Source organism: Vespula vulgaris, chromosome 9 (assembly GCF_905475345.1).
Source record: "Vespula vulgaris chromosome 9, iyVesVulg1.1, whole genome shotgun sequence".
Taxonomy (NCBI): Eukaryota; Metazoa; Arthropoda; class Insecta; order Hymenoptera; family Vespidae; genus Vespula; species Vespula vulgaris.
The window spans coordinates 3,184,027-3,200,242 of record NC_066594.1 but is presented as its reverse complement, the minus strand read 5'-3'; the positions used below and the strand labels follow the sequence as shown (position 1 = coordinate 3,200,242).

The window sequence follows — 16,216 nt, the reverse complement described above, 5'->3', positions numbered from 1 at the left end:
TTTTTGTATCTTATAAATTTTGTATTGTTAATTAACTCAATTAAATTTTGCACAAGGATTATTTCAACTATGGTATATTGCGGTTTAATGTAATTGTCAGAATGCAAAAGAAAATTACTTCGATAATTGTCAAACTCAACCGAGATTTCGTTTTTGTTAACTTTATGTGGAAAAGTTATTTGCTCTCTTAAACCTTTATCTTTAAGATAAGAACTTGTTTATCAAATTCGGCCAAATATTACATCTGGATTCTTTTTTAATGTAAATCGTTGCAAAAGCAATTTTCAGTCTTAAGTGGCACTAGATTTAAATAAATAGATTGTTTCGTCTTTAAACTTATAAACAAATTTTCTTAAGAAAAACTTAATTCTTAAAAGACATATACATATGTAATATAAGGCAATGAATCGATTTGTATAGAAAAATTGTCGATGTTTATTTTATCTTTTTGATTGGGTAAAATAATTGGGTACAAAGAAGTTATTAAAATAATTGCTGTTAATATTAATTAAAATTTGTCGAAACCACATCAATTAGGAACCTACACTAATAAATTAACATTAAGTTAATTATTGGAATGGGAATATTCGGTGATACAAATAATAACTTTTAACGAACGATAATAATCAATTGCTTCCACTTCGTATTCTTCTTTTTTCAATGAACTCAGCTTTTAATCATGACAAAATATATGTGAACATACAATTAATGTACTTTGCAATAATGAGTGTGTAAATATAAGAAAAGTATTAGTTTCCATCTTTCGCAAATGTTTTAACGAGTCGTCAATGTACCGATTATTTTATTATGTATGATCATTACGCGATCCTGATTTATACATGTATTTAGAGTGATATATTAATATATATATGTATATATATATATATTTATTTCTAGTCGAAACTTCTATTTTATTATCTTAAGTCGCTTTTAATTCTTTTATGATTCTTCTAAACGTATCGTTTCAACTAATAGTAAGATCCGCAATTTCCTCCAATTCTAGGAAATTCTAGATATGAAAGAACAACGACGCGGTAGCTATATGTTTTTAATAAAAAGAATATTACTTCAGGGCATTAGATTTTCATTAAATGTTAACAAATATATACGCATAAATATATATATATATATGTACATAAAAATATATATATATATTTATATAGATAGATAGATAAATCTTTAAGTTAGCCCCGAAAAAGCGTTAAACTCGTCAAATTAGACAAAATTAGCAAGCACAATCACAAGCGCAACGACGTACACGTTTTTCTCGACGATGGGCGAAAGGTTCAGGAATTGAACGTACAGAACGTGGTTGAACATCTGAAAAATATATAATAAATGTAAATAGTTCAATATCACAAGAAACTATGTAGAATTTTATAAATTAATTATTGTTATCATGCTATATGTCTTTAGAAAATTCTTTTCTTTTTTTGTACTGACAGTGTGGTCGATTCTCTTCTTCTCGTTCTTGTTGCTGTTGTTGCGATTGTTGTTGTTGTTGTTGTTGTTGCTGCTGCTGCTGCTGTTGTTGAATTACAGTGTGCATTGGTTGTTGCTCTTGCTGTTGATGTTCCGATTCACGATCGGACATTTGGCCATCGCTAACTTCGGCACGAGCTTCAACTGGTACTTCCAATGATTCTACAGGTCTCAAAGGTAAAGTGAACCTTGGTACAGGAAATGCGCGTCCTTCTACAACCTACACAGATTTTATTACAATGATAACGATAAAGAGTATCTATTTACTTCATATTGAGTTTATTTGGAAGTAAAAAAGAGAAAAAAATGGCAGCGGTGGGATTCGAACCCACGCCTCCGAAGAGACTGGTGCCTTAAACCAGCGCCTTAGACCGCTCGGCCACGCTACCAACGACGGCATGCCTTTCCTTTTCATTCAATTCACTTTTTTCTTTTTTGTAAATATATTTTACATATTTTTATTTTAATAATTTATATCTCTAGATAATTAAATGCAACGTACTTGATGTATTATATTACGAATTTCAGCAGGTACAGGAAAATTCTTCTCAACCTCTTCACCCTCGTCCTCTGGACCCGGGAAGGGTTTAGCTTCTTGTTGCTCGTTAGAAGCATCCTCTCGTCGGCGTCCTTCAATATTTCCATGTTCCAAAAGATTTCTTACTTCGACGGGAAGTGGGAATGATCCCATAGGTATAATAGGTCGTGTTGCTTCAGGGAATGGTTTGAATTCTTGTGGATTCTAAAAAAAAAAAAGAAAAATAGGTATTTGATATTTTTTATTAAACATAAGAATTCATTTAAGTGAGTGAGTAGAATTTACCTCTCGTCGTGCTCCTTCAGAAACTTGTATCGGTACTGGTCGAGCTTCTCCCGTAATGTGTTGGATTATGTTCTTTATCTCTAAGGGTACTTGTTGAATAATCCTTCTAATTTCGATAGGTATTCCCTGGAAAGGTGAATGAGGTCTTTCTGGAACGATTTGCGGTTGCATGGGCATTCTTTGTTCCGTTTGTGGTACGATCATTTGAGGCAATACTCTTTGTTCGGGGATTTGTTGTTCGGTATGCGATGGTGGTGGTGGTGGTGGTGGCATCATAGCTGCACCCTGCTGTTCTTGACCATACATTTCAAGATTTTGATCTGGTTGTTGATACATAATCGGTATTTGGTGTGGTTCTTGACGTTGTTCTTGTGGCATCGGTGGTCGCATATTTCTTGATGGGTCCATTGGGAAATGACGTAATTCGATTGGAATTTGACGCATTTCGATCTAAAGTATAAAACGAAATAAATAAAGAGAAACATGATTTGTTCCCGAGACGATGAAAGTTCTCGTATATAATAATAATCAATATCTCAACAAAATCAATAAACATAGTTTTCTCGAATAAAATGAAATATTAACCTGTGGTCCTGTTGCACCGGTCTGAGGTCCCATCATTGGAACTTGTGGACCCATTCGCGGTGGTCTCATTTCCATCGTAAGTTGAGGAAGATTACGTAGTTCAGCAGGAAGGACATTAGGCGGTATATGATTTAAACCTCGTGGATCGCTCAACGGCAATTGTTGCATGTCAGGAACTTGATACTGTGTGTGAATTTGATACTGATGATAATTTGGATTAGGTTCTTGTGATTGAAGAGGAATTTGTACAGTTCCTAATGGAACAATGATCGGAGTAAGCATTTCTTGCTCCTGTTGCCTGTAAAACATTGATTTGGTTGATTTCGATTGTCACGTCTCAGATATTATAATAATTACATATTATTATATTTTTTTATGACATTCTTTTAATATCTACTGTGCTTACTCTTGATTAGGATTGCCTGATTCACAAAGGATAGCAACGCGTTCACCACTTAATCTTTGGAAACGTTGAGGATCGGTACTGTTATCCAGTCCGTTGTCGTTAGTTCCGTCCATTACTTCATCGGCTCTTCGTCTTTCTACTACACAGGAAACTCTACTTCGTGCTTGTTGCATCAATGCCTGATGAAACAAAAATTACGCAGAGGGAAAAGTTAAATATTATAGTTGCAACTTTTTCTTTTCTCTCTTTTTTTTTTTACAAATACACCTACGTATTTTCGATAGATAAAATCATCTTTAAATTCAATGTTCAACTTACTCCAGCAATATCATCCAAATCGAGCTGAAGGGGAAGTTTAATATGCACAGGAGGAAACTGATCGTCATCGTAATCGTCATCGTCCTCGTCGCGATCGCCATTTTCATTGTCGGATTTCGAAGCATTGTCCTCTTCCTTTTGAATCTTTATATCTTTAGTATTTACTTCATTTTCCTTCTTAGCCGATTCGGCAAGACTTTGTAAACTTTCCTTTGCTTCAATGGGATCCTATGGCAATCATACGTAAAGTTAATTAAAAAAAGGGAGACAAAAAGAAAAAGAGAAAGAGAAAAAGAAAGTTTCACATTTTTTATTAAATTAATCACGTAATCCCTTATTCTTTTTTTTTTGTTTTATCATATAGATATAACCAAGTATATGTAGATAATTTTACGATATTATTATTAACGATGGGTCGCGCGTCGACAAATAATTTATTTTGTAAACTCATCGTAGAACTCATATTCGATTTCTACCATTCCTCGAGGTCATAGTGCGATAAACCAAAGCCAATTCACTTTCTCTCGCAACCTGATCCATCGCGACCAGGAAGAAGAGTTGCACCAATGAACGGATAATTGCCGCTATGACGATAGTTACAGCTTTCGAAGTATTAAATAGTCCCTAGATTCTTTTTTTCTTTTCGTTTTTTAATATTTTCTTCAAACATTTCCTCGAGAAGAAAGGCTACTTGATTTTATTTATTGATCTTTTTATTTTGGTATATTTTATAATACGCATCTGTGTGTGTGTGTGTGTGTGTATTATACTTTTGAGATCGTGTAAATATTTCAAAAGATTTTGTAACACATTCGCTCTGGAAATGTATAGTTGTCCCCAATCCCTATGTCTTGCAATCGCGTCCGTCGAAATTATAATTTTACGTTTAGAAAACGCACGTACATTGCATCGGACTTTTTGTGAAACACGATTGTCGTTGACACATTCGAACATGATGCGTAACAATGACGAAAACAAATGATTTCGACAAAGAAGAAAAGTAAGAGAACGTTTCTCGTATCTTTATTCCAAATGTCTCGTATCTCGTAGCGATTCTAAATCGATATCTCAAGGGATAAAATCATTATCCTTTTCTTTCTTTCTTTCTTTTTAATATCATCTTACAAAAATTATCATTGCATTAATTTAACGATGATTTCTACGACGACAAGAATAAGTAATTACCTAAGCACTTTCCACTTGGGAAATTACTCAGGACGTAGAAAGGATTTCGCGACGCACGAGTGACAAGCTGTATAATCATCAAGGTAGGACAGGATGCAGCGTATGAAACTCGATAAAGTACGATCGTATGTGCATAGAGTAAACGGTGTTTCTGTAGAAAAGAGGCCTTTACTTATATATATATATATATATATATATATATATATATATATATATATATATATAGATACATACGTATATACACGTATATATGTAGGCATCTATGCAGTTAGAGCGAAGAGAGAGAGTGCGTGTGTCGTGCACAACAAAATTGTAGGATCCCAGTGCATTCTGGCGAGAAGTAAAAGAGCGATGTTTCGCCAAAGACTTTCTTTGGAAAATTTGTTATTCGCTTCGGCAATTTCGAAAGGTGAGTGTTCATCCTAGATGAAGGAGGCTCATCAAAATGTAATTCTTTTTATTTTATTTGATTTTATTCTCTTTTCTTTTCTTTTCGTGAAAAATTAGATATAGATCTAAGTACACGATCTCATTATTCGCAGATAATATCCGAAGAGAATCTATCTCTTTCTCTCCCTCTCTCAGCGCTTTCTTCTGGTCGTTCGTATACACATTCTGTGAACGTCTGTAACAACGTCTTAAGCGAACGGGGTAACAATACAGTTAGTTTACGGAGAGAAAATCTTTTCAGAGAACGTTCACCTTGCTGCTGGTGCGTGCAACGGGCAACCCACTTTCCGTTGTGGTACGTACCTTTCCACGGAGTGTCGTGAAAAATACAGCGCAGCCTCCTTAAGACCTGATCATATTGCCGTTGATAGTTTCAAAATCTCAACGATATAACCTTTGGAATTTAACTAGCGAAACGATCACGTTTATTACTTATTCGTTTCTTTCACTCGGTGCGTATTAATGTCAAGAACGTACTATTAATTCGACAAATCCTCATCTTATTTGTTTTTGTTCGTCGACGTAACAAACTTTCGAAAAAGAATATATATATATATATATATATATACACAAAAACACCTTTAAAAAAAAGCAAGAAGAAGAATTGTAATGTTTTCCAAGTGTATTCTAGCCAATCGTAAAAACGTTCCTTTCTTAAAGGATATCGGGAAACGGAATAATGATGATAATGATGCTGATAATGATGATTACGTTGTTATAATTAATGTCAAGGTGACCAACGGCATATCTCGTTTTTACCATCTCACCACGGAAGAAACCTTTGTTTCGTATATACGATACGCGAATATATCTGACGTGTGATCTTACAACGTATATCATTCCTATTTAACATCGTATCGTTACATACTATCCGATTTTGTTATTCAGACGTATATTATATCTCAACGATATAGCTATATCAACTTAGTAATTAGTAGATAATCGAGTTGTTGTTTTTATTTTTTATTTTTTTGAAACGTAAGAAGAAAACGTAAAAGTTTGATAAATAACATACAGGAAACAGGAAGACATTGTTATCGATTCTTTTTTCTATTTTTTGCTCTTTCTTTCTCTTAAAACTGGTCATGTGCAAATGTTGCAAAAGGAAATTCGGAAGTAATTCCAAGAGAAAAAGAAAAATCTCGTATCCAACAAGTTTTTTTTTTACTATATGAGTGAAAACTCGTTCAGTTAATTTTACTTCGATTATTTTATTACAACTAACTACGTCTACAATATACTTTAAGTTTCTACGATATATCATTTCCGGTTTTCTTCGAAGTCGTCGATAGAAAGTAAGATCAACTTACGCGACGTGAGTATGGAAGATTCATCGATCGTGTATAACGGTAGTGAATCTATATACTTGTATATACACACACACACACACACACGCGTACTTTCATGCGTGCGTTTGTGTGTGTAAGAAGACAAACTCGGTCGAGACATTTCTTACAGATTTTACAAATAGGATGACGTCACGACGAATCGTTCAGCCTTTAACTCGTCATTGAAATTCTACGTTTGATCTCATGACCTTAGCTGAAGGATATAAAAAGCTATGGATAATAAATTCATTGAAAAAATTAAGTAGTATTCAAATAAAGCCCGATCGATAGATAAATGTCCTAAGTGCGATATCATTTTTCTCTATAGACGAGAATAAACGAGCAAAGAGAAATTGATTATTAGCCAAAAGAGAAAATCGCTTCTCGCTTCAATGTGCATACCAACCGTTCACTTCCGTGAACACGCAAATGAAACGACTCTTTTCTTTTCTTTCCTTATTCCTTTTTTTTCCTTTTCCTTTTTCTTTTTCATCGTCGTTATTTTATCGCTAGCGTGGGACATAAAGTAGCGTTCTAACGATTAATTCTGATTTCTATTATTAGTCGCGACAGACCGTGATAATCTTGAAGATTATACTCTTGCAAATATATATATATATATGTCTTGTTTTCTAAAGATCACGTGAAATAGCAGAATTTGTTAAGTCAATTTCCAAGAAGCTGCTCATAACTCTTTGATGGAAATATATCTACACATACATATATATATGTGTAACAATTACGGAGATAATGGACGTTTTTATTTGTGAATTTCATTATTTCGGTATAATTTGTTTTTTTGTTTTTCAAACAAACATTCTCTTTTTCCAAAGTTTCTTTTTTTTTCTTTCGTATTATAATTAGATAAAATCGTTCGTATATGTAGGTTGGTTATTCCGATCGTGTATGTGCACTAACTTTCCCTATACCTTTCTCGTAGATCTCTTACAACGAGAATCTCATTTACGAGTATGCGGTTTCGATTTGCAAAGTAGTTTAATCGTACTATAGAAAAGAAGTCAGCTAACGCGTCGATTCGTAAAAAAAAAAAAAAATAAATTCTCTCATGCTCACGGAGATCAGGAGTCGTTCTCTGCGTCGAGAAGAGCGCAAGACGAATTACGTAATTTCTTATTGCGGTTCTCCTTGAACGCAGCTCCTGGCACCGCTTTGCGCAGTTTCTTTCAGTTTTCTTCTCTGCCTATTACCTACTTTGCCTTTGCGACGTCGACCACTTCCCTTTGAAAGTTTACCACGAGTTGATCGACAAGAAAAGATAAAAAAAAAGAATCAAACAAAACGAGACGAAACGAAGAAACGAAAAAAGAAAAAATAAATGAAAAGAAAAATTCAAGATCTATCGATAGGAAAATATATGTAAATAAATTTTTATCGAATTTCGATCGTTCGAAGAAAAAAAAAGTTGTGCGAATGAGGAAAAATCGCTATATGAGTTCTCACGTTGAACGATCTTTACACTTGATTTAATTTCTCGATCTTTCCGAGAATTCGACGCTTCGCGATCTTCTTGGTTCAAACACACAGAGACCGTACTTTCTAAACACATACACACACACATACACATAACTTCTGTATATCGAACTTGGCTAAATGCGCAGTTAAACTACGCTTTCGGACTTTCGAGATTGTTCCATGTCGTTGTGTATGCTCGTAAAAGGATTACAACGTGCGACGCGATCAAAGAGAATTGCATTCCGTGTGGCTCTTGTACTCAAGAATGTAACTCTTCTCGTTAGATCGTATATGCACATATGTATCTACGTTATAAATAATGTATACTTTCTAAATCTATCCTCGTATCTGATCTCTTCGACGTATTGTACCATCCACGCTTACCATTACTATTCCAGAAATAATAATATAAGATATGGAAAAAAAATTAATGTAAGTACTTTCTTTTCTAACTCTTTCCATTTTAAATTCGTACAAATAAAAAAACTTCATCGGATCGTTTCATTCGATTCCAAGAGATAATTGATAGGTACTGATAAGTATATATTTATTTAGTTAACTTTAGTATCAACAAGAAGAGGAACATTTTTTCAGACAAATTAGTTTCACGATCGAACAAGATCTTCGATCTGTGAATTAAGTTTTGTGGTTTAATACCAAAGAAAAACAATAAAGATCTTTGGTATCTACTACTCAGCGCATCTTTAACTATCGTTACTGCGGTAAAATGAAATACCACAAAAGAAGGGCGTGACCATAGACAACCGAGCACGATCCTTTCTTTCTTTCTTTCTTTTTTACTTATTGTCGTGAGAAACGATTTCTTCTTTCGCCGTTTGGAAAGTTACGTCGAAATTGTTTGACATAGAATATCGTTGAAAATATTCTAAAATCGTAAAATTGTTCAATCTTTATTCAATATCTTCATGTTTGAATTGTTATTTTATATAAAACAGACGTTTTTAAGAGAAATTATTTACGTTATATTAATAATCAATATTATACTTCTTGTGATAAATGCCGATAGATAAATCCTTTTTATCACGTGTCCGCTAATTTCAATATACTCGAGTAAATTTGTTCTTTCGGTTATTTGAGTTAAGCGTTAATCGAATTAACGGCATTCCGTCCGCGATGTTTTCTTTCTTTTTCACTTTCGATCGTAAAAATAAATTTCGCAATAGTTCGTTCAGAAAGTCTTTAAGGATCGATTCATCTGGGCGTGATCTTTTATGATAGAAGACTGGTGCTCGATCTTAGAAAGGCTTAGAAATCGAAGAAAGCGCGATTTCTAAAGATATCCAAAAAAGAAGTTGATCTCTCGGCGTGTAAGCCATTTTCATCGAATTACTGACAAAGATCTAATAGACTGCTTAGATTAAACGGTATGTAATAATTTGTTTTCTTGCCTGAATGAGAGCCTCCGGTTGCAAGTGTTTCAATAATTCGCCCTGTTGTTGTTGTTGTTGCTGTTGTTGAAACTTCATTTCAGCTTGCATAGCAGCCATAGCTTCTGGTGTACAGGACATACGAGCTTGAATCCAAGACGCAGTTAGAATGAAGCTTCCAAGAATAATCGAAATCGTTATCAAAGTGATAGCGGCGATCCTTGCGATCTGAACCGCCGTACTCTTCATCGGTGGCCTCATATATGCCTGTTGATAGATAAAAAGAAAAAAAAAGAAAAAGAAATTAAAAATAAAAGAGAAGATTGATTTTTATAAAATCGTTCGTCATTTTTGACATTTTGTAACATTCTTTTTATATCCTAAACGGAAATGAACGTATCAATGATGTTTCATTTCCGGAGGATGATGCTCATCGAGAAGAAATCAAGTATTCGAGATAAATGATTTCTATATATATATATTTTTTTTCTTTAAGAATATATAAAATTTATTCATAAGCCATGGTCGATTCCGTTTTCACAATATACAGTCGATTAATTTACATAATCATTGCTTCTCTCTCTCTCTCTCTCTCTCTCTCTCTCTCTCTCGCTCTATCTCTCTCTCTCTCTTATTTTCCTCTTCCTCTAATTAGGATTTGCGCGCGAAGGCATGCATACACATAGACAGATAGATCTTCTCTTCGTGTTTGCATATAAAATACACATGTACGTATGTAGTTGAATATACAATGGAAAGATGCGAGAGTGTGTGAGACTTCACGCTGGCTAACCAACCGAGTCGAGGTCTTTTGTCGTTTTGCGCTCTCCTTTGGTATCCTCCTCCTCCTCCTCCTACTCCTCCTTCTCCTCCTCCTTCTCCTCCTCCTTCACCTCTTCCTCCTTTCCCTCCTCTTCTTTCACCCGTTCAAAGTCTCTTCCCGCAAATATTTCAACGCCGAAAAGTGAAACTAAGCAAAACAAGTCGGCTTTTCGTTTACCTTTTTATTTTCTCTTAAAAAAATAAAATCCTCTTTCCTTTTATATTTAAATACCTTCGTCTTATTGTAAATTATAATCACAATAAGGTATAATATGCGATCGCTTTTAGGAAAAACATGGAAATTCATTACATTGACTGTACCTACTCTTATTCATATAATTCATAGTGACCTCGATGCGGATGGACGATTCTAAGGTGAGAGGTTTCAAAGAGATAGTAGGCCATCTCGTGCAGCAGCCTTTATACTACTCGATCTGTCCGATAAAAGTAAAGAGGTACTGTTGTCAGGTATACAAATCAAAAGAGTTATTATACCTTATTTATACAGCGTGAAGAAAGTCTACTTGCTCGATCATTATTCTTTATGACGATCGTAATAATTAAAAAGAAAAGATAATAAAACGATAATAAAATAAATTAATTTATCTAAAATTGATCTGTAACCGGAAAGGTACGTATGAATAAATAAATAGCTTATACCGAGTTAGCTGAAACAGTTCTTAAGTAATATAAAAAATCAATTACTCTTTTTCGAGACTTTTATCGACGACTAATTTTTCTCTTTCAAATTATAAAACTATATGTCTAGAAACTTTTGTATAACATCTGAAAAAAAACAAAAATAAAATAAGTCTTAAAAATATCGAGAAATGAATAATTCATTTTTAAAATCTAGAAAATCAGTCTGTATCTATATATGTATTTCTACTAACGATTAGTTTTAATATTTACTTTCGAAAGAAAACTTTGTTTCTAAGCTATGTATCAAACTAATTTGCAAAATTGTCTGTCGATGAGTTATTTAAACGAATATACAAACAAAATATTTATTCCTTGATAACAAGTCGAACAACATTACTTCCATTAATGTTACTAATCATTTTCATACGATTTACGCGCATCGATGTCTCCGGAAATTTTAATGCCAACATATAATTGACAGTATAAAATGTAGATTACATCAAAATCGGATATATATATATATATATATATATATATATATATATATATTATATATATATATATATATATACACACGGCTTTTTTAAGATTCATGATTCGTGATTCGGCAAGCGTAGAAAAAACAAAATGTATGATTATAATCAAGAAATTTGAGAAACGAGTTTTGTATTATGCTTCGTCCAGATTTTATATGTATCTATATATGTATCTATACGACTTAAAATGTTATCTCGTTTTTCTACTTGTCATAGAATGACTCTCTCAAAGAATAATTTTATTTCTTTCTCACGAAGCAGATACTCTGATAGATAATATATATTTCTTTTCGGTTTTTTTTTTCTTTTCTGTTCTTTTTTTTTTCATACTTGTTGCATTTCTTTTTTTCCTTGCTTCATTTGAAAGTCATGTATGCTTTTAAATACTTCAAACAGAAAATGTAAATATGAACATCTGGACATTAGATACTGTAGAAGTTTCTAGTACGACCGATATGGAGTCTCTGTTATACTCTTCTCTACCGGTTATAAAAGCTTCCGGTCGTAATACAAAAGAGAAACTCTTATACCAATGTTTCGAATATAAAACAGATAAATTTTTTACAAATCGATAACTTTTAAATAAGGTATATTGTATTGTAAAATTATCAAAACAATTACGCACATAATCTTCGAATATGGACATTTTGTAAATAAAATAATATTATTCATTTGTTGAAATCTTCGAGTATTATTCGTTTTCGCATATTTTTCTCTTTTTTGTTTTCATTCATAATATCGTTACGTTCAAAGAGACGATAATAATGTTCGCGTTATATTTAAAAGAAAAAAGAGAGAGAGAGAGAGAGAGAGAGAGAGAGAGAAAGAGAGAGAATGACGTCGAACAAAGAAAAAAAGACTCAAATAAATTCCATAATTTCGATAACTTTCTGTTTTCTTTCCCTAAGTCGATCAAACGAGGTAACACACTAATTCCTTGCAAAGTGCATGTCTTGCGCAAGGTTTATCTGTAAGAACTTTCGCGGAAGCATAACGATTTCCGTGAAGTTTGCTAAGTAAATAAATGTACTAGTCGAACGACGACCCCGATGTCGTCAATTTCTTTTTTCACGTTTCTCTTTAATTTAAAAAATATTTCTTTTTTATAAAAAAAAAAACAAGTTATCGTCCTTATTATTAAAAATATTACCTGTTATACGCACATATGTATATACATACGTATATACATAAGTTTCTTTCAGATTAAAAGAAAATCGATATTGAAATTAATATTGTACACGTTATATACGAAAAGCTTTAAAACTGAAGTGAAAAAAAAATCAATGAAAAACGAATAAAAATAATCTTATCTATTTCGGAAAGACCTTCCTGCATTAATATCAAGAAATTAACGTATGGCATCATTTATTATATAATTTTTCAAACAACAAAATGTCATAAAGAAAAAAAAAAGAAGAAAAAAGAAAAAAAACATGTGATATTTTTTCTGTACACATGCACACAAAAATAACACTTGCAATCACCAGACCTCACGCGTCCACGTATCACACATACACACGTAAGTACATGAACACACGTCAGACCGTTTATTACATAGAATTTTAAGTCTGTATATCTATGTTAGGTGAAATCATGAAGAAATTGAGAAGAAAGGAGAAAACTTACCGGTGGTGGCTCGGCAGAAGAATAGACTTCGCTAGGTGCATAATGACTATGCGTCTGCGGCATCTTCTCCGAGACGACAGCAACCGTTGCCAAAGAATCCGGCTGGTCCTTCTCCATCCTCTTTGGACCGAGTTTATTGACCCCTTATACGGACTTTAAAGAAATCTGCCCAGACTCTCCTCTTTTTTCTTTTTTTTTTTGTTTCTCTCTTTCCTACTTTTTTCGTGGATTAAAAAAAGAGTAAACAAAATAAAAAGAGAAAGAAGAATAAAAGATAGATATATGTATATATCTATATAAATATGTATGTGTGTGTGTGTATATATATATATATAGGTATATCTATTTAAGATTATAGGATATATATTCGTGGACGGAGATGTATAATACTTGATGTCGATCGCTCGGCGATTCGACGAATAGTGAGAGGTAAGAGCTGGCACCGCTACCTTAGAGATGCCCCCACCCAAATATCAACCGAGACATGCCACCTTTTGATACACGTTCTGGTACCTCCTCGTACCCTCGCGTCTCACGTTCTCTCGTTGCCGGACTTTCTAAACATCGCTATGATTGTGTGTGTGTTTGTATATGTGTCTCGTCCCGTACGAATGACCGAGCGAATGTAGGTACGCTTTTCGATCCAAAATCGTGCATCTTTCAATCTACCTAGACAAGATGTCGACGTTAAAGTTACAAGTGATCGATGATCCATCGACGTTGAGAGCACCATTTTTCTTCATTTTCTTTCTTTCTTTTTTTTTAACCATATTATTATTTCACTCTCTTCATTTTTTATACCTGTAACATATTTAAACGTTAGTCACAGTTTTAAAAAAAGGACAAATAAATATTATTATGTTTTTAAGTAAAATATGTTTTAATTATCTCGTTCACGATATCGTTTGTTATATTAATTTTAACTTACTCGAGAAAGGTCGAAGGTGAATATTGCAAAAAGAAAAAGGATCGATTCCGTGTATGTTAAATCATAATTAATTTAATTATTAATATAATTACTTTGATTATTTATTTAGTGCGGCTGTTGATAACAGAAAAAAACTTTTAAAAAACCTATGTTTCAACCATAGATATTCGCCTCTTGGCGTACAGGAAGTCTGCAAGGAGAAGAAAACCGAGGAAGTTCATATTACAGGCATTGCTAATGTAAAAGGTGTATATATATCTGTGTAAGTGTGTTAGGTACGTGCCGTTAACGGGAGAAAGAAAGAGAAGAAAGCAGGTGAGTTAGAGTAGGGATAGTGAGTATGAAAGAGAGAGAGAAGGGGAGGAAAGTCATGGAAGATACCGAGGAAGCGCTGACAGTCCTTTGTTTATGGTGACCATAATTTGGTGTATATGTTATATGTATATACAAAATATACAAATATATATTGCATATGTGTATCTATGTATATAAAAATATGTATGAATGTACGAACATTGATCGAACATGTTTATTTTTTTTTAATTTCAACTAACTCTTTCTATCATTACCGTTATTACGGATCGGTGAATAAATTAAATCGATGAAGCAATTTATCGAGAGAAAGCTAATAAGAGAATTTTCTTCGAGCTGTAAACTTTACTCAAATTTTTCCTTTATTTATTTATTTATTTATATACTCATAAGATTTTGGAACGTAGAATTGGTCAAGAGTTTGTTTCATTCCATATGCATTTACGACATAACTTCTGGACGCATGAGTCTTTGCGCAATATCGAGAAGAGACGATGTATATGTATGTGCGTACAGTAAAAAAAGAAAAAACAAAACAAAACAAAATAAAAATAAAAGAAAAAAGGTGTACATTAAAGTCGTCACTGGAATACACAATTTTTTTACCTCATTCTTCTTTGTTGACTTTGTACAGCTCGAAGCATATGAATTGTAATCGTTTGCTTGCATCGTGTGCCAGATCGACGTATGAAAAACAGGATGGATTGATTGCATCGCTTTATATTTTTCTAAATGAAAGAGATATGAATGAGATATGAGAAAAAAACGATTGCGTATTATTAATACATTGAGCGACAGTTTGTTGTAAACTTTCACTATGTTTCCAACCACGTGATAAGTATTCGACTGATCGCGAACAATGAAATTTTCTTTGGTAGTATGAAATGGTAATATAAAATAGCGCAAGATAGTTTAGAAGCAGTCATGAAAGCATTCTAAGATGATCTTAAGACGTACAGGACGATTGTAGAGAAAGTGGGAAATATTAACCTCATTCAGTAATTTTCATCATCGAGGTGCTGCGAATCATCTCTTTTCTTTCTTTTTTTTTTATGCAATTATTATTTGTACATGAGACGTATATATTTTTTATTTGGTTTATTTTTTTTTTCTTTTTTTTCTTTTCATAGCGATGACGCATGTCGAACGACTTAATCACGTGAAAGAAATACATACATTGATACCGTATATTCGAACCATCTTTAGTCGCAAAATGAACATAATGCGCTTTCACCGTCGTTCTACAGCAACACGACAAACTTATTGCGGTCGTACTTTCCTCGAGATGTATACTCTCAACTCGTCTCAGTGTCGCGAATATACTATATTATTTTACGTTACAATAGTCTACATTATTCAAATAAATAAGATATAAATCTATGACGATTTAATAAAAATATTTATTTGTCTAATCCATTTTTTGTAAAAATTCGTATTCATGATGATTTATTATCTACTTGTTAATTGTTGGAAATCAAATTATTTGATAAAAACGTTTATTTAACATATTAAAAATATACATTTATATGCAATTCGTTTAGTTAATTATAATTTTATTGTAAAAAGAAATCGTGTTAAGTCTTTTGAATTTAATGAAGAAACAGACTACGTAAAACATAATTTCTTAATTTTATTAAAAGATAGTTTCATTGTTTTAATTGAGAAAGTATGTTAGAGTTAATCACTTTTTAATTGGGACAGAGATGTAATTAAGTACATGGAAAACCGGTGAACTTAATTATAAACCATTTACGTTAGGATTATGTGCAAGAATGATGTCCCATTTAAGTTTTCGCGCCTGTTCATACATGGTATATATTTCCGGAAGCATCGTTCGTAAATCGAAGATGATTAATTACGAAAGAGGTTAATACCTTTTTTAAATAAATGCAATTCATTAAATTCAATGCAT

General features: G+C 32.8%; 1 protein-coding gene, 1 long non-coding RNA gene and 1 other non-coding gene across 3 annotated transcripts; all 3 read right to left on the bottom strand.

Moving 5' to 3' along the window:
• Nucleotides 1-480: 480 nt before the first annotated feature.
• LOC127066527 (putative uncharacterized protein DDB_G0271606) lies at nucleotides 481-13,497 on the bottom strand. Its single transcript, XM_051000379.1, has 9 exons — nucleotides 13,065-13,497; nucleotides 9,460-9,705; nucleotides 3,615-3,842; nucleotides 3,297-3,475; nucleotides 2,891-3,188; nucleotides 2,306-2,755; nucleotides 1,985-2,224; nucleotides 1,444-1,702; nucleotides 481-1,320 (listed from the first exon to the last, which is right to left on the bottom strand). The coding sequence occupies exons 1-9, from the start codon at nucleotides 13,179-13,181 to the stop codon at nucleotides 1,226-1,228; spliced, it is 2,112 nt and encodes a 703-aa protein (XP_050856336.1). The 5' UTR covers nucleotides 13,182-13,497; the 3' UTR covers nucleotides 481-1,225.
• Nucleotides 1,790-1,871, bottom strand: Trnal-aag (transfer RNA leucine (anticodon AAG)). Its single transcript has one exon. It is a non-coding gene; the product is annotated as a tRNA-Leu (tRNA).
• LOC127066530 (uncharacterized) lies at nucleotides 9,920-13,055 on the bottom strand. Its single transcript, XR_007782418.1, has 2 exons — nucleotides 10,586-13,055; nucleotides 9,920-10,408 (listed from the first exon to the last, which is right to left on the bottom strand). It is a non-coding gene; the product is annotated as an uncharacterized LOC127066530 (long non-coding RNA).
• Nucleotides 13,498-16,216: the final 2,719 nt, after the last annotated feature.